The sequence below is a fragment of the Haemorhous mexicanus genome, chromosome 7 (assembly GCF_027477595.1).
Source record: "Haemorhous mexicanus isolate bHaeMex1 chromosome 7, bHaeMex1.pri, whole genome shotgun sequence".
Lineage (NCBI taxonomy): Eukaryota > Metazoa > Chordata > Aves > Passeriformes > Fringillidae > Haemorhous > Haemorhous mexicanus.
Window position 1 is genome coordinate 23,325,739 of NC_082347.1, and position 27,616 is coordinate 23,353,354.

The 27,616-nt window shown below is 41.0% G+C and overlaps 1 protein-coding gene across 5 annotated transcripts in view; it reads left to right on the forward strand.

The window, feature by feature from the left end:
- Positions 1-27,616, forward strand: part of GBF1 (golgi brefeldin A resistant guanine nucleotide exchange factor 1) — a 102,143-nt gene that overhangs the window by 64,258 nt on the left and 10,269 nt on the right. For 3 of the 5 annotated variants that reach the window (XM_059851447.1, XM_059851448.1, XM_059851450.1), the window contains 23 exons: positions 99-217; positions 838-946; positions 1,308-1,368; positions 3,038-3,092; positions 5,977-6,012; positions 9,740-9,875; positions 11,104-11,333; positions 11,846-12,014; positions 12,192-12,403; positions 13,075-13,173; positions 13,574-13,768; positions 14,091-14,277; positions 14,758-14,898; positions 15,424-15,512; positions 18,443-18,645; positions 19,065-19,188; positions 19,481-19,606; positions 20,194-20,276; positions 22,519-22,755; positions 23,670-23,763; positions 26,365-26,541; positions 27,013-27,077; positions 27,179-27,302. In XM_059851447.1, the coding sequence (XP_059707430.1) occupies positions 99-217; positions 838-946; positions 1,308-1,368; positions 3,038-3,092; positions 5,977-6,012; positions 9,740-9,875; positions 11,104-11,333; positions 11,846-12,014; positions 12,192-12,403; positions 13,075-13,173; positions 13,574-13,768; positions 14,091-14,277; positions 14,758-14,898; positions 15,424-15,512; positions 18,443-18,645; positions 19,065-19,188; positions 19,481-19,606; positions 20,194-20,276; positions 22,519-22,755; positions 23,670-23,763; positions 26,365-26,541; positions 27,013-27,077; positions 27,179-27,302 (3,071 nt within the window). The remainder of the gene's footprint in view (positions 1-98; positions 218-837; positions 947-1,307; positions 1,369-3,037; positions 3,093-5,976; positions 6,013-9,739; positions 9,876-11,103; positions 11,334-11,845; positions 12,015-12,191; positions 12,404-13,074; positions 13,174-13,573; positions 13,769-14,090; positions 14,278-14,757; positions 14,899-15,423; positions 15,513-18,442; positions 18,646-19,064; positions 19,189-19,480; positions 19,607-20,193; positions 20,277-22,518; positions 22,756-23,669; positions 23,764-26,364; positions 26,542-27,012; positions 27,078-27,178; positions 27,303-27,616) is intronic. The other 2 variants (XM_059851449.1, XM_059851451.1) reach the window with 1 other exon arrangement.

The following is a 27,616-nucleotide window of genomic DNA, read 5'->3' on the forward strand; positions in this document are numbered from 1 at the left end:
GCTGAAGGTCACAATATCTCCATGTAGATGTTTCCCCACAGAGGTGGTGGACTGTAGATGGCTGTTTCCTGACACATCTCTTTTATTCTGTTATTCAGATCCCAGCCATGAGGGCACAGCAGAGGGGATGGAGAACATGGCAGATGCTGTCACTCACGCTCGATTTGTGGGCACAGATCATGCAAGCGATGAGGTTGTCTTGATGAAAATCCTACAGGTAAGAGGAGAGAAATGGTAATTACCATAATGGTTGCTGCCTGTTGTGGAACATATCCTGTTACATAGAAATGAAGAGGAGGAAGCAATGTTTTGACTCTGCAGGAGCTTAGTGACAGACTTTATTTTTAAACAGATGGCTCATATACCTGTGGTAAAAGCTTCTCCAAATTAAAATAGTTAAAAGCTTAAATGAAATTCTTTTAAAATTATTAACTTGATAATGTGGTAGTGTTGTTAATCTTACCTTGTGCGTGGTCTGTGTTGGGGGAGTTAATTAAGAATATGGAACTCTCAGACTTATTTTTGAGAACAGTTTTTTGTAGAGTCAAAACTATGGACTGTATACCTCTTTGGTCTGTGTACTTCTGAGCAGATATCTAGTTCCTGAATTTAAATATTGGGTAGCATGCAGTGTATCAGACCCCTTTTAGAAGTGGGTCAGAACATTCTTGTCTCCTAATTGGCTTCTTGAGCACAGTATTCAGTTTGAAATGACTCCAGGAGAAGCCTCCGTAGGTTTTCTGCTCATGGCAGTCCTTCTTGAGGAAACCAACCTCCTCTTGGGAATGCGTGCAAGTATCGTTGCAGAGTGGTACATGTGGGTGCTGTTCTTCACAGGTGTTGAGGACGTTGCTGCTCACCCCAGTGGGAGCCCACCTCACCAATGAGTCGGTGTGTGAGATCATGCAGTCCTGTTTCCGCATATGCTTCGAAATGAGGCTCAGTGGTAGGTTTGTTCATCCTTCTGCTGTTAAGAAATTGATCAGGTTTCCTCAGTATTAACTAGTTCTGTTGCAGAGCATGCATCCATGGAAAGCTGCTGAGCTTTATATTATTGTGTCTTTCTACAACTTCATGGAGCATTTGTTGGGCATTCGCTGTACGAGTTTGGACCGCTCTTTTCCCCAGCTGCGTAGCGCCACCGTGTGATGCTGTGACCGTTTGCAGTAACGCGGGGTTGGAGCTGGTTTTAATAAATTTGCCGTAATCTCTGTAAACAAGACTCGGAGGGGAGTCTGCTTGAAGAAGCCTCTTGATAATATCACACTGAGTAATGACACCTGTGTTATTTGTTTTTGTCTTCGCAGAGTTATTGAGAAAATCTGCAGAGCACACTCTGGTCGACATGGTGCAGCTGCTCTTCACAAGGTAAACCTGCTTGTGTTTGCCTCAGCATTGCCGAGATGGCCCTCTAAGGACAGAAAGATTTCACACTTCCACTTAAGGGCCCACAGAAAAATCATCCAAAATGGTCATTATTTAGAGGTGGAAGGGGATGAAGGATTTGGCACTTTTCTCTAGGGCTGACCCTGTCAAACTGCAGGGAGACAGAGGTAGGGAAGGTTGCCTGGTTTAAGGTGTCCTTTGAGGAGAGATGGACAGCCAAGTAATGAAGAGCTTTAGGAGAGAGAACCAGTTTCAGGACAGAGAATGCAAACTTCAAGGAAAAAAAGGGCTCTAAAAAAATATAGCTCTCTTTAGCAGAGAGAACAGAAATGGTGTTGAATACCCACACACTGATTTCTAGCTGAGAGCTTTGACCTCACACATCAAAGAACATTTAAAACTCTTGAAATCGAGTGTCTTGGACAAACATTCTGCCCTTTTCAGCACCCTTCAGGTAATTAAAATGACTTCTTTAAAACTCAGGTAAGTTAATTGACTTCAAAACTGTTTCTCCAAATAGTGAAGTAATCATAGACTTTCCCTGAATATTGTAAAAAGGAAACTTTACAGGTACATATGTACTTTTAGTAGAAAAATATTTTGGTGAAACTGACAGCTTATGTGAAACACAGTTGCATCATATTTTTTTTCCCATTGTTACACAGTTCCAATGGGATCTCAATTTTCTTCTCCTCTGTGTGCCCTGCATCGTGCACTGGATGAATGCTGGGCAAAGGCAGAATCAATCTCCTCAAAGAGGAGAAGCCACATTACTTTTTCTCCAAATGCATCTGTGAATTTTACTTGGTGCTTTTTCATTACTTACTGTGTAATCCTCTCCTCTGTCCTTCTTGATGAGGCTCGGAGACACCATCACCATCTGTGCCTGTGGACATTGGGATAGAGATGTAAGGCAAAGGCAGCAACTGCAGGGGTGATTTGCCTGTCTTGCTTTCCAGAAAATGAAACAGCCAAAGCTGTACTCTAAGGCTTTTATACCCTCATAAGTAAAGACAGAATTGTAGTAAAGAAGAGAGAGCAGGGTATGTGGAATTGTAGAGCTGTACGTGCTGTCGTTTGCTAGCACAGGTGAGAGCAGCCTACCTCATTCTGAGATGGGAACTGCTTATCTCCAAAGATTCAGCTTAATGTACATCTGCTGCCCTCCACAGTTGTGTTTATATGATGCTGAACACAGGATAACTGCTGGGGCTTCTACAAATTCAAAGAGAAGAATTGCCATGACTAGTAATAACATGTACCCTGCAAGAGTCGTGGTGTGGATGACAATGATTCAGCAGCTGTTTTTAGCAGCATCACAGAAACCTGTTTGGAACAAATGTAAATAGTCCACTGCTGAAAACATCCACTGAAGGAAAATAAATTGTCTTTACATGGCAGGAAAATCAATATAGAAAAATAGCCATTAGGAGTAATAGTGTGCAAAGCACCTCTCATCTATACTTGTGTGGGTTCTTTCCCTTGGCAGATTTTGGCAGAAAAAGAAATTAATAGAGTCTCTCTTTGTGAAGAAAACCTACTTTGGGTTTTTTTAGTATCTGCAGCATAACTGGAAAGACCAGCCTGTTTCTTTCCCCTTCTTGTTAATCCATATAAGCTTATGCATTTTGGCTTGCTCTTTGTATTTCAGGTTGCCTCAGTTTAAAGAAGAGCCTAAAAGCTACATGGGAACGAACATGAAGAAGGTAAGACCCAGCACTGTGTTGACTGTTCTGCTCCTGTCTTTGGCTTGCGCTCATTTCTATTTTGTTTGTTTTCACACTTGTATTTCTTCGTTTCTACAAGTCCCAGTTCACTGAAAGAGCATGTTTAACTGCAAAAATGGACATAGATTCCTTAATTCTGTGGGATTAAGTCCCGATAGCCCAGTGGCAAATCTTTTTAATGATACTGCTGCCTAAGTGAGACAGTCTGGATTCTGGGAACAGCCATCAGTGCTGTGGGCTAGAAAACCCCAACAAGTTCTTTGGGACCTGATGGTGTCATTGTCTGGTTATCTACTGTCTTCAGCTCTTTCTCCAGCTTCTTTTTCATCATTCTTCATTCCCTACAGGTCTGATACTGAGCTCTTGGGATATATTTTTGTCCAGTTCCTCCTGTGTGGAAGGGAAACTTTTTGAGGCTGGTGAAACAGCATGAAAGCATGAAATTGGCCTTTGTAGAAAAAGCTTTGGTGACTTATAGAAGGGACAGCATTCTGTGGTGAGCAGCTTAGTTCACATGATCAATGCCATCTCTATTAGCAGCCAAATCAAAGTAGACTTTTCTTTATCTCCCTTTCCCTAAATTACAGTTTTCTGAGCGTGGATGTTCTGGATTTGTTCAACATCACCATCTTGATCAATACAGTGAGGTTTTTAGTAGCTGGATTTGGTATTTCAAAAACCATTATGTGACCTTATGTGATTATTAATGTAGCAATTTCTTATTGAAGAGAGGTCCTATTGAGGAACTCCATATATACTTCTGTATTCTTTATATTCCATATGAAGAATGTCAATAAAGGTTGTTTGATTCTGCTGTTGAGAGCAACAGGATGGGGAAAAGTGCTAGAGAAGAAATAACCACCTTTCAACTTAACACTGAATATACTGTTTATAGCTTCCACTCTGTTTTTATTTCAGTAAGTTGAGAAAAGGGACAGCATAGGGTCAGCATACATTTCAGAGCCATTACAGAAGTGTTTTTGAGAGACTGAATGCTTGGTTGTAGGAATCTGAAACCTGGTAAGGCTTAGGGCTTTACTTTTTGTATGGTAAACCAATGACTGCTTGTTTCCCTTGCTGTGGAGAAGTCACAGGATTTGTGATGATGCTAGTCTGGTGTATGGAAAGCTAAAGAGATCAGGCTCATGTATGGCAGGAACCAGGCTTTGTATGGTCTGTGTACAGAAGGTGTGAAGGGAAGGTGAATTTAGGAAGGCTGCTCTTCCCAAGTGATGGCTGCTCTCAGCTTGGTTAAGTGATGCTCTGTCTTGTGTCTGCTCTGTGCAGTTACCCTGTACTGTCTCTTCGCTGTGCATGACAGGAGTGTGTGCCCTGCAGCCTTGCACTCTGCCAGGTTATTCTTCTCTTTGGGTTTATTTTGCTTTGTTTAAACCATGCATTTGCCTATCTTTCACAGATTTCTTCAGGTCTCCTCAACAAACTGGAGCTAAGTAGTGGGGAACAGCCCAAAGCCCTGAACCAGTTAGAGAGGGTATTGATCTTTAAGAACCTGAAGGTTGCTCTCTCCCTTCTCCCTTCTTACCTTACTCCCCTCTTCGTTCTCTTGTAAACACCACCTGAGAGATAGTTATGTTGTGTGCAGCAAATCTCCCTCCACTCATTTGACACAGCATGGCTTTTGGAGACAGTGCATGCCATGGTTGCTTTGCAGTGTTGTGGCTGCAGCTGGGGCAGGCTTGGGAGGGAGAGTCCCTTGTTTTACTGCAGCATTCACTGTTTTGGTGAGTGCCACCTAAGACACCATCACAGCATCCTCTGGAGAAAGGGAGTGGGAGGGCATGGGTAAGACTTGACAGTGAAAACCCAAAAAAAGGATACATAAGAAGTGTAGATTTGTCTCTGAAGTGTTGTGTGTCTTGCGTGTTGATCTTAATTATAGACATGGCTCCTCCATATACCTGAGGAGTCTTTCGACCCAGCATGCCTTAAATTTTTTTTAGTCAAGGTGAATCTCTGAGCTTTGTTACTTGGTACAGGGCCACAGAGTTCAATGCTTTCTGATTTTTTTTTTTTTTTTTTTTTTTTTTGAGGGAGACTGCTGTGTATTTTCAACATCTTTTGTTCATGTTTCTACTGAATGTGTCCTAGCACAGCATATGCTAATGGGGGATCAGTGGAGCCAAACTGATTAATAAAATGTGTTAGTCCCTGCTAATTCCGCTAGAAAAATACTTCTAAAGAATTACTGTGGGCATGCAGATTATTTGATTTAGATCAATCATAGTAACCCTGAAAAACTAACTTAGGACAGTTCTCAGTTTTCCATGTTGATTCATGAACTTAATGTAGCTTTAATTTTTGCCTGCTATTAGTGTTACTTAGCCCAGACAGAGCTGAACAGAGCATTTAGAAATGGCACTCTTTTGTCTTGTGTCTAAGTCAAAATAGTTGTATGAAGAGGATAGTTTGAAAGGCAGTGGCTCAAGACTTGCAGATTTATGCAGAGTTACACAGAAAAAAAAAGACCAAGAAATGTTTCCCTTTGCAGTAGAAAACATTCTAGGTAAATATTGGGTTCTGCTGTGGGAGTGAGGAGGAACATAAATCTGAATTTTCCCAGATTTTTGGGGTGGGTTTTGTTCGTAGTTGCCTAAGATGCATAAATGCATTTCACCAAATAACCTCCGTTAGTTGTTGCAGTACAGGCAGGTACGAAAATGCGATGACTGGATTGCCTTGGTGTCTCCAGGATTCGGATCGTGGACTGCGTTCTCTCTGCATGCTTTTGTGTCTTGAACGCTACTTGGTGTGCTGACCAGCTCCATGCTGCATTAGAATGAGCTCATGTTTTAGTGTAATCACTTTAATTACTAATCATTGGCCCCTGCCCTTTTCTCTTGAGGCTTACAGTATCTTATGGAAAAACAAACGAGTACAGGTAAGGTGGCTTGTAGAAAAATGAGATCTCATGGACCCTTTAAAAAGAATCTTGTAGTATTACATTTTTCTTCACCTTCCTAGACCTTAGCTAGGGTTTTATTTGTAAAACCTCGTCTATCAAAGGAAGCATTTGGAGTCTTGTAAATTTTGCTTCTATAATTTTGTGGACATTTCTTTATGCAAAGGTAGCTCAGATAAATGTAATCTGTGCAGAATTCCAAGATGAATGGACAGTACCTCTGAGCTCCCTTTCTCATTTTAAAGCATATTTTTAAAATACCAACATCAAATGGTGTTTACTGTCAAAAATACAAGCTTCATGTATCTCAAAGATGTTGATTATTAGAAAACTAATGAAACTCTTATATCACTGAGCATGGAAGAGGGAATGAGAGTTTTAGATAATGTATAAGATTCAGGATATGTTAATGGTCTGTTAAATGCCATTTAACTGCTGCATTTAATCAAAATGGCAAAGTTAGGTTTAAAATTATCAGTGTGTTAACATACAATGAAGTTTTCTAGAGAAACTGGGAAATGCCTTGGAATTGAATGTAAAAACAAGATTTAGAAATAGTTCCTTTAGTTAAAGGCAAACTGTACAAGTGTTTTTTACATTTTTTATACTAACATTAAAAGCAAAGAGATGTGAGATTGTTACCTTTTAATTCAAAGAAAAACCTGAAGGAATGACGTTACTTTGCTGTCCTTTGATACAGGTATTGTTTTAGAATTCCCAAACTCAGTGTTTGTTTGTTAAAACATCATTTAGCCTCTTGACACTGGTGAAATGTTTTATTAAGCTTTTCTGTTTGCTTCTGCAAATTTTTAAAGCTGTGCAATAGTTTGCTGCATTGAAGCAAAAGGAGATAGCAGAATAAAAAGGAGGGAGGGCAAAATTATATGGGAAGTACTCCTACTAGGTAATTCTAATAAAAAGATACCTGTTTTTGTAGAATGTAGAGATTGGATGGTATGAGATGAAAAAGACCTACTGAGTAATCTCATCTCACCCCACCTATCCTTCCACTCCCTGCAAAAAAAACCAAACAAAAGAGCTTCCTCCCATGCCCCCCCAAAAAACCCTAAAAAACCAAAACAAAAACCACAAAAAATGAAATGCACAAAAACCCACACCAACCAAAATCCCCCCCCCCCCAAAAAAAAAAGACAACAAAAAAACCCATCTTAAAAGGTCAAATAAACTTAGATTCTGGTCTAAATGATTTATAGTCTGATTAAATGTTTTGGAATCTTTAAAAATGAAGTAAGTCTTCTTGCTTGCCTGACTACAATGTGTCCCATGCATGTGAAGCTGTTGTAACTCAGTCTCTGAAGGATGGCACAGCTTCATGGAAATGATTACAGGTGGGCCTGTATCTTACGGCCCTTGAGATGCAATCTTGGAAGTTAAAATGAAACACAGAACAATCACAGAGGGTAGATTTTGTGTCTGAGGAAAAATGCTTTTTTTGAAAGGGCTAGTGTTGAATTGAGGTGGTATTTGGTGTTGTATGAAAGGGGAGATTAGAAGCAATAATTAAGTTGTCAGGTTGCATTGTCTGATAGAATGTTTCAAACATTTGGTGTTTCTGAGGAGCCTGACTGAGGGCGAAAGGAGTGGTACATGCTTGGCCTGTATCAGTATCTCAGCTCCACTTTGCTGATTCAATTTTGCATCCTGCTGCAGTAACTTTTAACCTGGCAAATAATGATACCTGGATTTAGTAACTAGAAGCAATGTCTGTTTTTATATTGTGTGAAATGGACTTCTTTTGGTTTAACACATAATGCTTCCAGATTTCCTTCCTAATGAAAGTAGTTTGGTACAATGAAGCATAAATCTTCAGATCTTACTGTATAAGTTACTGAAAAAGGAGGAAAAATATACAGCTGTTTCTATAATAGCTGGTAGGTAAAACTATCTGATCTAATTTGTAGCTTAAGCCTTTAACAAATGCAGCTATTGCTAGTACTTAAGGCTCAGATTTTAGAAATTGGCAAGAATCAAAAATAACACATTTTATATAGCCCTATGAAGCAGGAATAAATAGGAAAGGTGAGAAAGCTGATAATTTTGACATGAAACGTTTGTGATTCATAAGCCTTGTAAAACATTTTGACATCTGCAGAGTTTTGGTTTTAGCTGTGTGCTTGTCATGGAAGTATTTACCAGAAGCTGTGATTTAGAAGATTCTTGCTGCAATATTTGAAAGTAATAACAAGGAGCAAAGTAATTCTGAATCTATTAATCAGCACAGTCAAGGAAACTGTAGCACAGCTAAAACCTGGGGATTAGTCATCAGATAAATGCAACTTGTGGTGTGAAGAAAAGTTACACAAATGGTTTACTGCAGTAGTATATAACATTTTCAGAAGCTTTGTTTAAATGGGAAGAAATACAGGCTGAGGCCATATACAGGGAGTTAGAATTCTACCTGGAAAATGGAAAGAGAAGGAAAATCAGTAGTGGAACCTAGAAGATTTATTGGCATTTAAGAGTAGTAGTAACTGGAAGGAGTTAAGTTGCAGAAAGAGACTAAAGAATATAGCTGTCTTCTACATAAGCTAAATGTGATGCTAGAGATATAAGAACTAAGGAATATTTTAGCCCAAATTAAAATTTGACTGTGATAAATTTACAAAGAAGAATACTGAATAGGACCTGGTACTGAAACTTGCTGAATGGTTTCCACAGTATGCAAGATACCTGTTCAGTGGTTAATTTGCACTCAGACTGAGGAGGTAGAAGGACCAGAAAAGCTGCCTGCAGCTACCAAATGCAAGAGTACATGCAGTCCTGCACTTGGAGGAACTTATGTTGTAAGGAACTGGTTTTCATGCTGGCCAGGGCCATTAGCCATGTGACTAAATATCATACTGTTTTTCTGGAGTTCTGGAGCATTTCTGCATGCCTGAAATAGCAGTGCTGTGCAGCAAGTGCCAGACAATCTGCCCTGCTCCTGTTTTTGTTCTTCTTTTCCCAATCAAAGTTCTGTGTACAAACTAGAAGAATCTTGGTCAACAAAGAGTTAAGGTTAGGTTTAGAAGAGAAGTAATGACAGAAGGCAGGTGAAGGGAGAATGAGGTTTGTTTCTAAATTGCTAAGGTAGTATTTGCAATGTAACATGCACCAGTAGCAAGTGAAGTGTTAGAAATACTTGTTAATAGCGAGCTTGGCATTGCTACAAAGATGAAGAGTGAATTGAGGCAAGAGGTCAGTGGCAGAGCTGCAGCATGGTCATGCTGCATTTCCAGCTTGATATATGGATGGTGACATGTTAGCTTAATGTCAAACTTACTAATGCTTACTTAGATACTTTAATTGATGCCCTTTGGAAGTCTAGGAGCTTTGGTAAAAGCAGAGAGAGTTGAGATGTGTAGGTCTAAGAGAATTCTTTTTCCTAATTTTAAGTTGGGAGGTATTAATAGGGAATAGGGAGTGTTGTGATAATTGAAGTATAAGTATATATTATATAAGTTAAGTATATATTATAGCAGAGTCACTGAGTTAATTGTCCCTTGATTTAGGTGTGGAGTGTTGGCTAATATGTGGGGAGCCAAGGGGTAGTTTGCATGATTTTGAGGTGCTGATTAATTTGTGTGATATATTTAAGTGCTACTGCTTGACTTTAAAGTTTTTGAGGTAGCCTTTGAGTTGGCTTGTGTAATCCATTATGCTATGTGGTTTTGCAACGCTGATATTAATGATTATTGGTTTTCAGTTGAAAATGAGAGCTGGAGGAATGAGTGAATCATCAAAATGGAAAAAGCAGAAGAGATCACCTAGGCCTCCTCGGCACATAACTAAGGTCTCTCCTGGGACAGAGCCATCAGCAGGCAATGCTACAAACACTACAGGTGAGTTGTGAGTTCTGTTTCAAGAGACCAGACAGCATCCATGCTACAGCTTTTATGAATCTATCTTTATTTAATTTCTCCTAATATATTATTTTGCATTGATTCTTTTCATATTAGTTCTCAGTGGCTGTAGCAATAAAACATATCATAGCTTTTCAGGTCCAGGAGAAAGAGTTTTCAGGAAATGGAATACATATTGATGAGAAAGGCACGGCCCTGCAGATAACTTAGCAGCATTTCTGTACCTTCAGCATGCCTCATAGGGGTAGCTTGGACAAAAGGGAAAGGACACCTGGAAAAGTGGCTGAGGTTATGGTCAGCCATGTGGTGCAGAGGAGTTGAAGGATGCAGCAGATAAAAGAGACTGAGAACAGGAACACTGACAAGAGGAGAGACAAGGACAACTAGTGACAGGACAAGGGGGCATAGTCTTAAGCTGCGCCTGGGGAGTCTTAGCTTGGATATTAGGAAGAATTTCTTCACAGAAGGGGTGATTAAACATTGAAATGGATTGCCCAGGGAGGTGATGCAGTCACAGTCCCTACAGGCGTTTGAGGAGAGACTGGATGCGGCACTCAGTGCTGTGGTCTAGCTGACATGGTGGTGGTGGGTCATAGGTTAGACTCGATGATCTCAGAGGTCTTTTCTAACCTAATTGATACTGTGATTCTGTAAGGAACACTTAGATTCTTGGAGCACTGTCTCATATTTAGAGACAGAATTTGGTAGAAATTCTTCACTGTTCATACTTCAGATCCATTTGAATAGTAATGCAGCTTCATTTGTTTAGGAAGAATTAAAGATATCAGTCCTGTTTTAGAATCAAGTCAAAATTTTCACTCTGAAGGGATGATTAATTCTTGATGCAAGTATTTCAAGTGGTTGTGTCATTGTATTAAGGAGTAAAGTACACCTTTGAGACTTTTCAGGTTCCTTCTTATGTAAATCCTCTGCACACTTTATCTAAGTTTACTAATTTGCTGAGTCAGTTGGACTCCAACTACTGTGTTAAATTCGGAGAACTGCTAGTGTCTCCAGTGTTCATCTCTTTAATTCATTAATACCTAGCAAGAGAGATCTTAGTTTATCTATGTTCTCTCACTAGTATGCTGAGATTATTTGTAGTGTGAAGTAGTAATGAGAGAATTTGTTGTTGCTGTGTTTAATGTATGAATTTGTGGTTGAGGGACAGAGCAATACTAATAATTTTGCTTCTGCTTCTCATCAGCAAGCGGAGTTGCCTTCATAGATGGTCCTTCTCCCAGCTCCTCTGGGAGCTCAGAAAATGTTTCCTCAGCAGTCAGCCCTGTTACAGACAGTGGGTTGGAGTTGTCCTCACAGACAACATCCAAGGAAGACCTGACAGATTTAGACCAAGTCACTTCTCTGGGACTTACTGCAGGAACACCTTCAAATGAGGCCAAAGTCACTGAAAATCAAAATCATCCTGAACTCCAGGTACCTGAATATAATTTGCAAAGAAAAGTTCCAACTCGCAGCATGATCACTTCTCCCCACAACAGTAATGCTATTGAGAGGATCATAGAGACACAGGGGACCTTTCAGAGCTGCAGATATTTTGAATGGTAAAAATGCTGGGAAGGCTTAAACAGAAGTAGTGTGCTGAAGTTGTGTAGCATTTTAAAAAAATGAGCAAAACTTTTCGCCTCAGAGGGAGTAAGAACTGATAGGTTTATAGGAGTATTTTTGAGGTAAATTTCTTAATCTCACAGCCCAGAGTTATATAAAGCAGATAAGAACTTGATGTAAGTGGAAGGGTAAAGAGGGTTGCAGCTTATGTAGAGGCTCTCTTTTCTCCTAAAGTTTGTTTTTATGGTACTCTTGCATTAGTGACCTGTGTTGTTATAATAGTTACAGATTAACTGCAAACAAATGAGACTTTTTTTTCACTTGTCTAGTGCTTAACTCTTCTTTTGCTTCTTTCATTCTCAAATGACATTTCAATGAAGAATGAAAATCTGAGGGAGGAGAAGGTCCAGTCAGCTTCTGTCGAGTCTATCCCTGAGGTCCTAGAGGAGTGCACATCTGTAGCAGAACATTCTGACTCTGCCTCAGTTCATGACATGGACTATGTAAATCCCCGGGGAGTACGTTTTACTCAGTCTTCCCAAAAAGAAGGTGAGAGGTGGGCAATGCTGCTGAAGTCCTGCTTCATTTCCACTGTTTTATTTCACTTCCTGCTAAGAGGCTGAGAAGTTCCTGTTCCTTAGTGGGTCTGTAACAATTAAATTTTTAACACTTGCTAGGCACCAGCAAAAAGCGAATTTAGATTGCTAATCTCTCTTTTTTTCTCAGGAGCAGCTCTAGTCCCATATGGGTTGCCATGTATCAGAGAACTGTTCCGCTTCCTCATCTCGCTCACCAACCCTCATGACCGCCACAACTCGGAGGTGATGATCCACATGGGGCTGCAGCTGCTGACTGTGGCCCTGGAGTCAGCGCCTATCGCAAACTGCCAGGCCCTCCTGGGACTCGTGAAGGAGGAGTTGTGCCGGCACCTATTTCAAGTGAGTCTGGCTTGTGCTCACATGGAACATGGCACTGGGGAGTCAGATACAATCTCCATCAGAGAGTGTATTGAAATTTAGTGTTATGAGGTTTGGCAGGTCTGCAAATAAGCTCTCTCCTGCACTGCTGTGAGAGTTCTGAATTGCACCAAATGGCACATTTGCAAAGCCAGAGAGGTTGTCATGCTGTTTTCTGCAGACCAGGGCCGGGAAGGATGAGTGTGATTTGATTGAACTGTTAGTGTGGGATAACACTGTGTTTTGATGTAATTGGTTTTGAGGTAATTATGGATGCAAGTTACCAGCTTAGTAGTAGGCAGAACCTTTGGGGAATACCAAGCTATTAATTGCACTGGGGTCATCTCAGAGGCAGGTCCTCTCCCAAGCTCCTTCACCACTAAGAATCTCTGTGGACTTGGCAAAAGAACCAAGTTGTAGTAATTAAAGTGTTACCACACACAGATGAGAATTAAGTATATTCATCCTCACTAGAAAAAGTGGGACCAGGAGGTTGAACAAGGGATTGTTTTTTAAAATATCTTTGCTATGGAGGGCAGTGTGTGGAGCTTTGGTTGGTTGCTGGTGATACCTACAGCAGCCTAGTACTACTACTTATAGCACATAATGACTTGTCTTTGTGATTCTTAAAGGGTTTTTTGTTTCTTGTTCAGCTACTGAGTGTTGAACGGCTCAATCTGTATGCAGCCTCCCTCAGGGTGTGCTTTCTTCTCTTTGAGAGCATGAGAGAACATCTGAAGTTCCAGCTGGAGGTGAGTTTTTTGAGTATCATTGGGTGCCTCGTAATAGTTTATTTGCCTTCAGTTAAATGCATATATCTGGACAGTTAAATAGAGTCTAAGTGTCAAATTATGTTTGTATAAATGACTCAGTGTTATGAGTAGGCTGTGTAGGCCTTTTTCTGTTGGAAAATCAAATGTCTTGGAGACTGGTGTACTATGCTGCCTGCCTTCAGACTGTTTTTTTAGAACTGTAGATCCAGTAGAATTGTTTGAAACCTTTTTACAGCCTCCTTCAGAATGAGCCATCATTAAAGAAGGAATGTTATGGGGGAAGGTGAAGCTTAAATCTCCCTCTGCAGTCCTCAAAGCTATTCACTGTCTCCTGCTTTTTTTTCTTTCCCTAAACTGAGCTGCCCTGTGTTTCTGCCAGATGTATATCAAGAAGCTGATGGAGATAATCGCTGTGGAAAACCCAAAGATGCCCTATGAAATGAAGGAGATGGCTTTGGAAGCCATTGTTCAGCTGTGGAGGATTCCCAGTTTTGTGACTGAGCTGTACATTAACTATGACTGCGACTACTACTGTGCCAACCTCTTCGAGGAGCTCACCAAGCTGCTCTCCAAGGTGCTAAACCGGGGTAGGGGCAGGGCGGGGAGGGGCAGCCGTGACTCAGGGCAGGACTGAACACTGGGAGCACTCAAGAGGTCCGGGGTGAGTGTGCTGGAGAGATGAGGAAGGGTGTTAAACATTGGGAAGCAGAAGAGAAAAAGAATAGTCATGAGGCTTTGATAATATTGGAGCAAATAAACTATTATATACAAGCTAGAAAGCTTAGGGTGTTCTGTTCTAGTTTTATACCCTCCCCAAGCTGTGGGGGAAAACTTATTTGCCCTGTTATGGTGAGAGAGATGTGAAAGTTGACTAATACTTACATGTTATTTCCCAGAATGCCTTTCCAGTTTCTGGACAGCTGTATACTGTCCATCTGCTGTCTCTGGAAGCATTGCTGACAGTGATAGATAGCACTGAGGCACATTGCCAGGCCAAAGTGCTGAGTAGCATACATCAACAAGAGAAGGAAGTTGTCAAACCCAGCCCAGAAACCATCAACAGTACTAAAGAAGCAAGCAATAGTAAGAACCCTTTCTTTGATACTTTAATATTAAGCTTAGTCTTGTGTTAAACTTGGAGATCTCATTTTGGTTGGTGACATAGTAAACTCCTTAAATACCTGTTTTCAGTCTTCCTGTCACACGTTTTATAACTACACACTGATGTTAATAACCTTGCTCTTTGTAAAATTTGCAGATATTAAAATTTGTCTCTCATGAAGCTTTATATAAAGGCCATGTCAAGACTGGCAGTCACAACAGAATGAGGGTATGCCATGTAATTCATGTAGACAAAATACTGAGGATAGTGCAAAGTCATGGTTATGAGAAGGTTCCTTCCTTAGAATAAGCACATGTTCAATTTAGAGCAATCAGTTTGTTATTTCTCTGTTGATAGCTTTTTATCTTGGCTTATGGGTTTGTTTCTGTATGGATGTTTGGTTTGGGATTTTTTTTGTGGTGTTTGTTTGCTAGTTTGTTTGTTTGTTTTAACTTCTGCAGATATTGAGAGGGTATTCAGTGAGGGAAAATCTTCCAGTGCAGCCTCAGAGCCAGCTGGGGCATGTCCTCCCACCAGTGGGTGCCTTATGGCTGACCAGATGAAGGAGAGCTGCATGGAGTTGGAAGGAGGAGGTGAAGCAGGTAATAGCCTTGGCAGTACCCTGGGTGTCTATATTCTAAGAATGTCCTGACATTTGCTGACAGGTCCTGCTGTAGTGTGGACCATTGTAGATATTGTGCTCAAAATTGGAAGCAGGTATAAGGAGGTTTATTATATGTGTGCTGTTTATGCCTAGTAGGTGTTGCATGTCTTCTGAGAGGCATTAGATCTAATGGGTCACTTTGGGTCAAAAATATGTGAATTCATTGCAGTTTTGAAGGAAGTTAGGAGCTCTCCGGGGAATCAATAATGTAGGTAGCCAAAATAGCCAGAAAATTAAATCTTGTGGCTGTGTGAAATTGTCTGGGGCAAGAAGCTACTATGCAATTATGCTGAAGAAAATGTGGGTGGGAGGACTGTAGTAATTAAATTGAAGTGTGACTGCCATTTGCAGGGCAGCATATTGCAGCAAAGACTCCATGACTGAAAGTTATTATGGGACACTCTTGTGCTCAGGGGGCTACTCTGGGGATAGATTTGACTGTAATGATGCTTTGTCATTCTAGCTGAGAAGAGTATCCCCAGGATACCTACTCGATTTTCTTGTATCCTTCCAAGTCCTCAGGAGCTTATGCAGATTAAGAACAAAAAGAAGGTATGGTTTGAAATATACTACACTATACTTTGAGTGTTCTCATTTCCCATCCCACATGGGCTTTGCTTGACTGGTCATACCTCAGAAATTTTGAGTTCTGCTGATCAGAATTAAAGAGTCAGCCACTGAAAATCCTGCTACACTCTAGAGACAGCAGTGATTATTACCTGTTCTGGTTTAGTTGTGCTGAAGCTTGCAGGAGGTATTGGGGAAATTTTGTGACACAGTTTGTAAGCTAGGTCCATCTCATTTCTGGGTGGGAAAGTCTCTGGACGTAGTTTTTATTATATGGAGATAATCAGATACTTTGATCAAAAAGGGCATCTTCACTACTCTTATCAGAGATGTAAATGGGGAGTGTGCCAAGAGGCCTGTAGTAGAAATTAACTGGTCTGCTGTTCGGATTTGGTAATTGCTATGTTTGCTTGGTCATAAGGATGACCAGAAAGATTGTTCTGATTGTGGTAATGCCATTCTTTGTTTTCAGAATCTGTTTTCTTGAACCTCATTAGTCCAAGTTATAGTCTAAACTTTGTACAACTTTTCCATTCCCTGAGTGGGTCTGGGCTAGGCCTCATGTTGATAAAGGTACTCCATGCTAGTGGCTTTGTATTTATCTGCTGTCCTGTGTCAATACCTGGTACTGGCCTGCTCTTTCACCTTCAGAGACAGTGAATGAATATCTTCTAAGTCCCCAGGGGTTGCATATGACTGTTCAGGTTTTTTTGTTGTGCATTTCTTGAGATTTTTTTCATTCACATATGTTCTTTGTACATATTTTGTTCTCTTTGCACAACATATGCATGAGGTAGGTTCATTTCAGGTGTGAGAGATTACTAAATTTGAATATGAAAATAATGCATGTTCTGGATGAAATATGAGTGTCCATACTAGTTGTGGATAAGAAGATGATATAATAGAAAAGAAATTAATGTATTTGAAGTATTCACTGGTGGTAAAGGAGAAAGGGTTTTTTATTTGTATCTGACTAAAAGGCTTCTGGCTTCTCTGTCTAGCATAGTTGGTTTTATTTTACATTTTTATAAGGGATTGATGGGCATATTTGTTTAAACTTACTTAATCAGAAATAGAAGAAAATACAATACATCTTTTTCTTCTGCTGCCATAGTAATCTGTGCTTTGTGATCCACTCTGGCAGTCTCTGGATCTGAGTGTCATTTAAAGCATTGGTTTCTCTCTAGGAAGTTTACTGCAATACTTGGAAATCTTTTTCTTTACCTGCAGCACAGTGCTGCAGTGGGGTAATGGTAACTGGCTTCCCCAGCCACAAGGACAGTGGGGATAAGTGGTTATCAGCACAGTATTCAAATGAACCACTGAATTTTACCTTAAATCTTGCTTTCATAGCAACTTTGCTCGATGGACTCTGTGAAAGTCCATTGTTGAGAAGAGAGCTTGCATAGTGCTTCCTCTGTTCTAACTGAAAACCTTTGGTAATACTCTGGCTTTGCTCTGCTGGGAAACAGGTTTAGAAGAAATCAAGAGTAGGGGACAGGAAGATGTTCATAAATCTCCAAGTTTGCCTAGGGAAGATTGTTCTCTGACTCTGAATCTCCTAGTGGTTTCTTCCTAAGCACATGCATAGGGCGCACCAAACACTCAGCTTTAGTTATGTTGATGCTGACCTGGCACCAGCATGTTCTACCTCCTTTAACCTCTGAAGTACATTACCACAGTTGGAAGGGATAAAAATGCGAAATAAAAGCAGAAAATAAATTGTGTATCAAACAGAAAGCTTTCTTTGATGTTTCCAAAGGTGGTGACCAGAAGCTCAGAAGCACAAGACTGACACGATTGTAAACGCACTGCAAACTGCCAGCAGTCCAGTCTCCTTTCAAGTGGTTTTAGGAAGTCTGTGGACTCATCCAGTCCATGGAATATCCTTGGTCTTGGGTTTCAGGATTTACAGCTGAATATACAGTGTTATACAGCCCCTTCAGGCCTGTTAGACCAGGGCAGTGCATGGTTATTCTTTCATTATGGCCTCAGTGGGTCTTTGTGCACTCCATGCTATTTCAGGGTCTGTGTTTCATTGCAGTTTTGAGGATGCTCACACAGGCAGGGGTAGCAGAGACCAGAGGGTTGATGGCTTCTGAGGTACTGAGAAACCCAGGGGAGATAGTAATTCATGATGGTCACGAATTTAGTTCACTAGGTCATTGCTAGCAGTCTGATCATGATAGGAGCTAACAGGGAACTGACATTTATTCTGGTTCCTTAGTAAAGTTCATACTGTTGTTTGTGCTTTTGGTTTTTCTGAACACCACCAAGAACATACAGTTAACCCTTTCTTAGTTGTTTTATTACACTGTGACTATGGCACAGTCTAGTTTCCTAGGAGGGCAGATTAGGTGACTTCCTTTCAGAACCAAATATGTATCAGCTCTTCACAGCCTACAAATAACCTTGTCAGGCTGAAATACCAGATGTTCCTGGAACCATCTCTTCTACAAGTTGAATAAGTGCTGAGGATTCTTGCTGCCTGTCTCCTAATGGTGAGGTAGTTATGAGAACCTGGAGCCAAAGGGACTGAAGAGGACAATAGAGCAGTGCTGCTGTTGTAACTGGGTAGGGCTGATCTTGCCACGTGTCTGGGGTTTATCTGCTGTGTTTACACATGAGAGCCGGAGAGGCATTTGAAGTAGCAGAGCTTATTGCTTGATTAGATGTTAAAGCTTTTCAGAGATGGCAACTCTTGCTTACTCTGTCCAGTACTATTTGATGGTAAAATCTTGTGATGAATGCAGGTTTTCTGTCCTTCCTTAGCCTTTTTCCTGGATTACACCGTACAGTAAACTTGCTCATGCTGAGGCTGACCTTTCTTCTGTTTTGTTTTTGGTTCAAATGCCAAGAACAATCTAAAATAAGAAATGCTCTTCAAGCTGTAATTATCAGAATGTCTCCTGCAGCTCCTGATAACCGGCACAGAGCAGTTCAACCAAAAACCAAAGAAAGGGATACAGTTTCTGCAGGAGAAAAACCTTCTTGCTACCCCCATTGACAACAATGAAGTGGCCAGGTGGTTACGGGAAAATCCTCGCCTGGACAAAAAGATGATTGGGGAATTTGTGAGTGACCGTAAGAACATAGACTTGCTGGAAAGCTTTGTTGGGTGAGTATGCTTCTGAATCTCTTCAGTCAGGAAACAGTGAAAGTTAAGAGTTTAGTAATAAAAAAAGCAGTAGAATAGTAGTTCCTGGAGGCATTGGATTTCTATCACTTGTTTCCCTCTGTACTGCCATGCCTTAATTCTGTGCGTCTCTCGCATATGGTAACACCTTAAATATGTATGATATTCAAGTGCCTTTCAGTTGGGCCAGTCTCTGTGAAGACTGGAGAGACAATTGCATACATAATCACTTGTAAGATTGTTGACTCTCCTTTATTGTTTTTGGCTGTTCATGGTATATTTCTTTTCTTCTCTCCTCACCCTCCTCTCTACTGTCTAAGCAAACAAGATTGTAGTTATTAAGTTTATTCTACCTTTCCCACCCTGTTTCAGCTTCTCATTGCATTTCATTGTTTTTGCAGGACTTTCAGCTTCCAAGGTTTAAGGCTGGATGAAGCTTTACGACTTTATCTTGAGGCCTTTAGATTACCAGGAGAGGCACCTGTAATTCAGAGACTGTTAGAAGCCTTCACAGAACATTGGAGGGTGCGTACTTGGTGACAGAAAGCTCAAATCTGCATTCATGTCCATCTGCTTGCCACGGTGGACATGTCAGATCAAATGGCCTATGTAACTGCTCTGCAAGCAGCAGCTGTTGTTTTGTAGGAGCTGGCAGTGGTAAATAGATTCCTGGGCTGCTTATTAGAAGCTGGAGCCAGAACCTGGGATTTTTGTTTGTCCCAGAGATGATTCAGTACTGTGGTTAGGAAAATGGCTGTTTTAGTCACTGATATCTCTGTTTCTGTAGGATTAATTTGTGCATATATTTGCCTTTCAGAAATCAAATGGGTCTCCATTTGCTAATAGTGATGCCTGCTTTGCCCTGGCCTATGCAGTTATTATGCTGAACACTGATCAGCACAACCACAATGTCCGCAAGCAGAATGTCCCAATGACTCTGGAGGTGGGTGTTGCCAGTGCAGGCATCTGTCTTCTCTGATTTTGAAAATAGCATAGTACCTCTTTTTATCTCAGTGGCATTGTCTCTTCTCTTTGGCCTTCTTCACTCATGTACATAGTAAGCTGGAGTGCAGCACCACAGCTGAGTACGAGAGAGCAACTGTAGGCAAGAGACAGCCTGAAGAAATTGGAGCTTCCCAGAAAACTTAGCAAATTCTTCAAGAGGCTTGTGTTTCTGTGAGCAGTCTGTATCCTCAGACATAGTAACATAGAGAAGATTGTTCTTCCGCTGTGAGCTTCTACAGAGCTCAAGTCATGTGAGTGCCACTGCAGTGGTACAGGCCTGCCATTCTGATGTCCAGCCTTAGCTAAGCACGTGTTGTGTCTCTGCTCTTTCCTTGTGAGCATAGACAGGAGGTGCTGCACACTCCTTCCACTAAGAATAGCATTTACCTTTGAATTTTGAGTCTGCATGTTGAAGAATGCAGGAAAATCTCCTTCTGGCCCTGTGAAAGACAAGTGGAGTACTGATCCTAGCCAAAGAGTTAAAGTTGGAGATACCAGGAATTAATACTGGTATAACTTTTTCAGGAGTTTCGGAAGAACCTGAAAGGTGTGAATGGAGGCAAAGACTTTGAACAGGACATCCTGGAAGACATGTATCATGCCATCAAGTAAGACTCAACCTGCCCCTCTCCATGTATTCAGAGAGCAAAGCAGAGTTGTTGGGTCAGTGAGATACCTGGAGAGTGTGGAGAGAGACTCACCAGTCATGTGCCTGTTTGCCTCAGACCAAATTCCAGCTCTGAGTGGGGTTGTGGTAAACAAGCCTGTCATAGCAAATACACATGGATTTGTATCTTGGATTTTTGCCATGGTAGTTTAATCCAGACCTTAAAATACATTTAAAAAATATGTTACTTCTGTGAATATGGGAAATAATGGCTAAGCAAGGCCAGCACATGTGAAATGCTGTATGTAAGAAGGCTCTGTTTTCTAGACAAGGCCTTTAGAGGTTTTTTGGAACATACTTATGTGGGTCAAGAGATAATCTCATCCCCAGGGCAGCATTTGTGCCCTGACACAATGTGTCCATGTCTCTGTTTAACATATTCTGCTTTTGAGCTCTTCATATGAGGCTGCTGTCTGCACCAGCCTCTTCTGCTACCCCTGAAGCTCTTGGCACACAGAGCAGTATTTGAACTGAGGGCTCAGCTTTAGTGCACAAGCTAGCTTTGGGTGGGAAGCTTTAATAATAGCTCAGAAATCAGTAAATTGATAAATCCAGGCCCAGCCAATTTGAAGCTGAGAGGATTACATCTCTGAGGAGACAGGATGTGACTGAGTCTCAGCTGATTTCCATCTGCAGTGGCTGGCAGTAGCTGGTGCTCGAAGCAGGGCAGTGTGACTGGGCTGACCCTTCCTTTTGAGCCTTCTCCAGGAAGGTGGGGTGATGCCTCTACTGAATATCTGGAAGTTCTTCAAGACATAGCTCTACCTTTCAAGCAGACCTCTAATTTTGATTGGCCTCTCTCCCCTGAGGATGTTCTTAATGTTCTGAATATTACACTGAACATATGCACATATGTTTGTTACCCAGTGCCTCTATCCGAGTGTATTTCCCTTTATCCCCCCCTTCACCAGATATTTCAGCTTTTCCAGTATGTTCTATGATTGGAATAAGTGATGTATCATTTCAGTATTGCTCCATCTCAGATAGATTGCCTCGGTATCATAGTTGAGATTGAGGAACTATTTATTTGTATTATTAGGGGGAAAAAATAACCCTGCCATCTGTATGAAGTAATGTGTGATCTCTTCAGGGTCTTAGCATTTCACTTTTGACCACATTTTCATTTCCTGAAACTTTCCGAGTAAACTCATTCACTTGCTTCTGGTAATTTCAATCATATATGAAATTTTAGAAATAATGCACTGTTTACTGCAAACTTACTTCCCTATATTATCCCAGTAATAAGAGCTCTTGTCAAAATATGCCAGCACCTCAAGCTGAGAAAAGCTTATTTCTTATGCATAAATCAGGAGCAGTTTTATAGTTGTTGTTAGCACGTGAAAATTGCCTCTTTGGCAATTGAAGTATGTTATTTTTGATTGTTGCAGAAAGAACTCTTCAGATTGGCTGTAATCTGCTATTCTTAGTGGCTTTGAGGCTCTTGTTCACTGAGTTGGTCATTTGCAGAGGATTTTCTCTTGTGCATTGATAACCAAGTCTCGAGAGTATATATTTAGACTTTATGTTTTTTAGTCTAGGATTGCAAGCAGTATTTGGCATTAATCATAATTGTTTTATTGCTGTATAGCTTCATCCTAGTTAGAGTAAAGAGCTGTGGTACCCTGGTTATAAATCCCCCATCCTACTTTTAGTTTCTTGTTTTATTTTTAATTGTATACTACTTTCTAATATTTGATTTTGGCATAATATGAATATTTCCATTATTCTTATGCAGAGATAGTCTTGCCTACTGGTGACTGCAGCAATGCAACTATTTCATTTTAACTGGGAATAATGATACAAAGAGAGCACTCTAACAGGGTGAGAGGTGGATGGAGTTTGAAGCTTTGCCAGTTGAAGCTTTGCTGTCCAGAATTTCCCATCATTTAATGGCAGTATGTGGTGTGTTTTGCACTTGTAGCAGTAGATACCTGCTTCTTCAATGCTGACCTTGCACAGTTGCTGCTGTGTGATTCTGAGAACCACTAGACTTTATATTCAGGGTATCTAAGAAGGGCAGGCGAAGCAGGGAGGCCTAGGAAAACAGAATGTTTCAGGAGCTGGCAAAATCATTCCAGAATAGGTATTGCTTAGCTCTGGGACTACGTAATGAAAGACACTGTGTAAATGTTAGGTTTGGCTCAGAATGAAAAATTCAATCTTTCTGCTTTCCTCCCTTGTAGAAATGATGAGATAGTGATGCCAGAAGAACAGACGGGTCTGGTGAAGGAAAACTATATCTGGAATGTCCTGCTGCATCGTGGTGCCACTGATGAGGGAATATTTCTCCACGTGCCTCCTGGAAGCTATGACCATGACCTCTTCACCATGACATGGGGGCCCACCATTGCAGCACTTTCTTATGTTTTTGACAAGAGCTTAGAGGAAACAATAATTCAGAAGGCTATCTCTGGTTTCAGGTGACTCTTACCTTCATAAAGGCCCAGAAGAGTAAAAGTGGGACCATTGGCTCCTGTGTATCTGCTGGAGAGACATCACAGTGAATATCAAATGTTGCTTTTCCTAGCAATTGAAAAGCACTTTTTTATGACCTACAGTCCTCTAGTGTTCTGTCATTTGTGTCAGTTCATCCCATCTTGGCCTCTCTGGCTTGCCAGTCACTGTTTAGCTTGACTGCTGTGTTGTAATAAATTAAAGTGCCCAGGGTACATATTTTTAAACCCCAACCTGATTACATTTAAAGGACCTACTGACACAGCTGGGCTGTTTAGAAGTGAGAGGGGAAAAGTCACTCAGCTGGCACAGGGATGCTGACAACATCTCCATGTAGGAACAAAACCTTTCATGTGTATGATCCCATAGCTGTGGCTGAATGGGATGTGGGATTTTTTTTTTCCCTTCCAAGATGACCAGTACTCAAAAACTTACCATCTGTGAGCAACTCTATTGGATTGATCTTTGGTCATGCTTAGATCAGACCAAAGGACGCTTTAAGCATCGTTTTAATGCTTTGTCAATACGCTGCTGTAGCCATGATATCTTGGAAACTGGACTTCAACACTACCACCAATTTCAGCAACTCTCTTATGTTAGGACAGGAGGTTGGATGTAAATGCTCAGGTGCCAGTGGTCTGTCTGCATAGACTCACTTTAAATTGATTCTTGCATCAGCATAGACAAATATCACTATCTATGGATAAGGATTGAGCTTATTTAAGCAATAATACTAGATCTCTATACATAAGCATTCATTATGAATGGGTGGAGAGGAAGGTCTAAAATTTCGACAGAGAGGGTCTCACATTTGCTGTCCTGTAGATAGACTTGTCTGGGCTGACTAAGTACATTATTTTCTGTTTTCTTTTTTTCCCAGGAAATGTGCAATGATTTCTGCTCATTATGGCCTTAGTGATGTGTTTGACAATCTCATAATTTCTCTCTGCAAGTTTACAGCTCTCAGCAGTGAGGTAAGTTTGCAAAGAGGGGGAAAAAGCATGACTTCTACTACACTGGAGCTCTCTTCCTCTGTTAAGCAGCAATATTTGCTTATTTTAGTTATTGTATCTGTAGGTATCTATCAGCCCCTGCCCAGATTTTTCTGGAGGAAGTAATGGGAAATGTGTAGGGAAGTTGGACTTCCACAGGACAGGTTCAAACATGCAAATTTTCTTTTAATCACAAGTGTCAGTTTGTGCTGAGCAGAATGCCTTGATGTAGAATTGTTTATTCACCTATTTGATCTGAAGAAACTTAGATCTCCCTGTGATCCCAAGCAAGTTCATACATTTCAGAAATTGACTATTCAGTTACAGGGTTTATGCAGTGCCAGGGGGGACTGTTTTGTGAGATGTACTTCCAAAGTGTAGGAGCTATGTAGATGCACAGCATAAGCATAAAGGGGTTAGAAAAACAATTGCTTTGAATTGTCAGTTGGGGTGTGGACTCTGGTAATAAGATCAGCTGTTAGCCCCCACATTTGGCAAGCTCTGAAGACTCTTCCTTTGGGGTGTACCATGAGAATAAATTTAAAGTGCTGTGGTTAGTGTAAGCTTTAGTGCTCTAATTTATTTGTGTGTTACAGCATCCACCAGTTTTTCCCCAAAGTGTTTAATAGACAGTGTGTGGCAGACCATGCTGTGTACTAAGGAGTAGTTGACAGCAATTCCTGTAAAGGGTCAGAACTCCCAAAGGATCTCACAGTATTGCTCTCAGAACCAGTGCAAGACCCACAGTGAGCAGAACAGAATTGTCACACATATAGGGAAGGGAAACAAGATAATTCAAGACTGAAAGCATTGGAGTAAAAAGGCCAAGACAGGTGAATTTTTTAAAAGACAAAGAAATTCCAAACAGAGGGTTTGCTTTAGAGTCCCTCTTCTTCCACAGATTACAACAGTAAAGATGCAGTATTTGATCATCCTCAGGCACACCAGACCTTGAGACTACCAATAGATAACACAAGCAGAAGAATGTCTGCCATGAAACAGTTTGACAGAGATTTACATAGCAGAAGCAACTAGACTAGACTAAGCCTTCAGATGCACCAGCTATTGCCAGCTGCATCCCATCTAGTTGAGAGACTGGAATCTGGAGCAGTCTGAGGTCTGAGTTAATCAAGTAAGCGTGTCTTTTGGTGATGACATAGAATCAGGGACTTCTGGATTTGAAGAAGGCTGAGTTCTTATCTTTGTCCGGATTCAAAATAAATTGATTACTTTCTGTTGTCCAAAATTCCTGTAAGGCTTGGAGACAGTAGTGGAATAGGATAACTGAACAAATATTTAAGAGTCTGGAGGAAGGAGTGAAGGAGGAGCCATCTTCAGAGGACTGAAGAGTCAAAGCAGGGATCCTCTCCATGCACTGTAATTGCTATGCATGGCCACTTTGATTGAAAGAAGGCAAATGGAAAGGAACATGGAAGGTCTTTAGTGATTAGGAATAATGAGTGCCCCACTTCATAATCCATAATTATGACTCATACTGACTCAGTATGTATGTAGTTGCTAAACCTGTGTGTGTGGTTTTCAGTGATGTGCCTTCTTGCCACAGAGCAAAATCAGGCATATTGCTGTTTGCATCCTGACACTTCAGAGATACATTTATTCATGTATTTTCCCCATAGCAGCAATGGAAAAAAAACAAATTGGTTGGTGCATTTCTGCCAGATTTCAGACTGGCACTTCTAATGGAGTTTGCTTCTAAATCAAAGACCCATTTTGATAATAGTTTTTCCATCAGTTTGGCTGAAGCAAGAGATAGTTTTTCTGAACTTCAAATCTGAGATAGGACACACTGACTCCTTCAGTCCCTTGTCTTCTCTTCCGCTCTTGGTGAGGAGAGCAGTATGGATTTTGTCTACATAAACAAGAGAATGGCAAAGCCCATCTCCTCTCAAAAGGAAGATTGCAGTGATTTTAAGTAACTGCAGAATCATGGAGCATGTACACTGTTTGATATTAGCTGACATGGTTGCTGGCTTTTTCCTTGCTTTGGCAGTGTATGCTTGGTTGGTTTCAATGACTTAGCAGGCTTTTTGTATTTTGAAAAACTGTGAGTGCATTGAACAGATTATGAGGATTTGAGATCCAGCAATCATTGGCAGAAACTCCACACTAGGATTGAATTACTTTGAATCTTGCTGTTAAGTAGTGGTAGGAGTAAATTTTGCAAGTCAGTAATGGTTTTGGCCACAGTTTCCTTCTCTAACAGCGCAGCAGAGTAATTGCTGCTTCCAGAGGAGATGTGGTACTTTTTGTAGAAAGCTTTGATCCTGAACTGAGTTCCTGTGGCAGGATAAATTAGCGGGTTTTCAGCAAGCATTTTCAAAATGTTCTGAGTTGTCATTCTTGGGGAGTTTATATCTAGGTTGTTCAGTGATTCAACTTGTATCAGGTAAGCTACCTTGTCCTTGTTTTTGTGCAAAGTGAATGTGAGCTGAGGAGTTACCCAAGTGTCGTACAGAGAATTGTTATCTTTCCCATAACCAGTTCTGAAGCATCTGCCCTAATTTCTGTTGAAAAGAAAACATCTCTTTCTGACTGATTGCCACCGCCTCCTCTTTCCTGCAGTCTATTGAGAACCTGCCCACTGTTTTTGGAAGTAATCCCAAGGCCCATATTGCAGCAAAGACAGTGTTTCACTTGGCCCATCGCCATGGTGACATTCTGCGAGAGGGCTGGAAAAACATCATGGAGGCCATGCTACAGCTTTTCCGAGCAGAGCTGCTGCCCAAGGCCATGGTGGAGGTAATAATTAGCTGGCTGGTGGATAACTGAAGAGTTAGGAGAGTGGGAAGGTGGCTTTTCATAGAGCCAGTTCCAAAAGTAGGAGAGCTCTCTTGCAAAGGCCTGGCTTTGGTAAACTATGTACAGAACTTGGAAGCCTGTGAAGGGTATAGTGTTCAAGTTGTGCAGCTTCTTTTGTAGCTTGTTTCTTTTTTTCTCGTTTTATTTCTTGTTAGATTTGAGGAATTCCAGCATTTATTTCACTTGAACAGATTTTGAATGTTGTGCAGAAGAGGGATATGCTTATAAGCATGAAGTGCTAGAGCCCTGCATTGGCGTTACCAGATGAGAGTGGCACTTTACTGACAGGATAGTGGGGCGAAGAGCTGGGTTTGACTGCACACGTATGGGCTGTTAAGTGTCGTGTTTCATCACTAAGAGAAATATCATGGGGTTGGGGAGGTCATATACGTGTCCTGCTCTGTGTTCCAGGTTGAAGACTTTGTGGATCCTAATGGCAAAATCTATCTTCAGCGTGAGGAGACACCATCCAACCGGTGAGTGGCGTAGATGTCCCAGGCAGTCTTTTTTGTACCAAGGCTGGAAAATAACATGATTTCTTGTTTTCTTACTGATGCTGGTGTCTTCTGAATTGCAGTGGTGAATCAACAGTACTGAGTTTTGTTAGTTGGCTCACCCTCAGTGGGACAGAGCAATCTGGTATGAGAGGGCCATCTACGGAAACACAGGAGGCAAAGCGAGCAGCTTTGGAATGCATAAAGGTAACCTATAGGCTGTTGAAGAATCTGGTTTTCTTCTTGGTGACAATACTATGTGGGTAACAGGCAACAGAAGCATAAATATGCATGCTGCTTGGCAGTATTGCAGGCAACAGGAGACTTAAGAACTGAAAGAATCTACAGAGGAGCATATCTGAATTGACAGCTAAACAGTCTTTTGTGCTGCTGTGCACAAAGGTGCTAACACATCAAAACAGGAATGATTCCTCAGGCTGGGCATCTGAATATAGGACTGTCTGCCCTGGGCATCACAGTCCTATATTCAAAGAGAAGTTTATGAATTCTCAAACAACTAA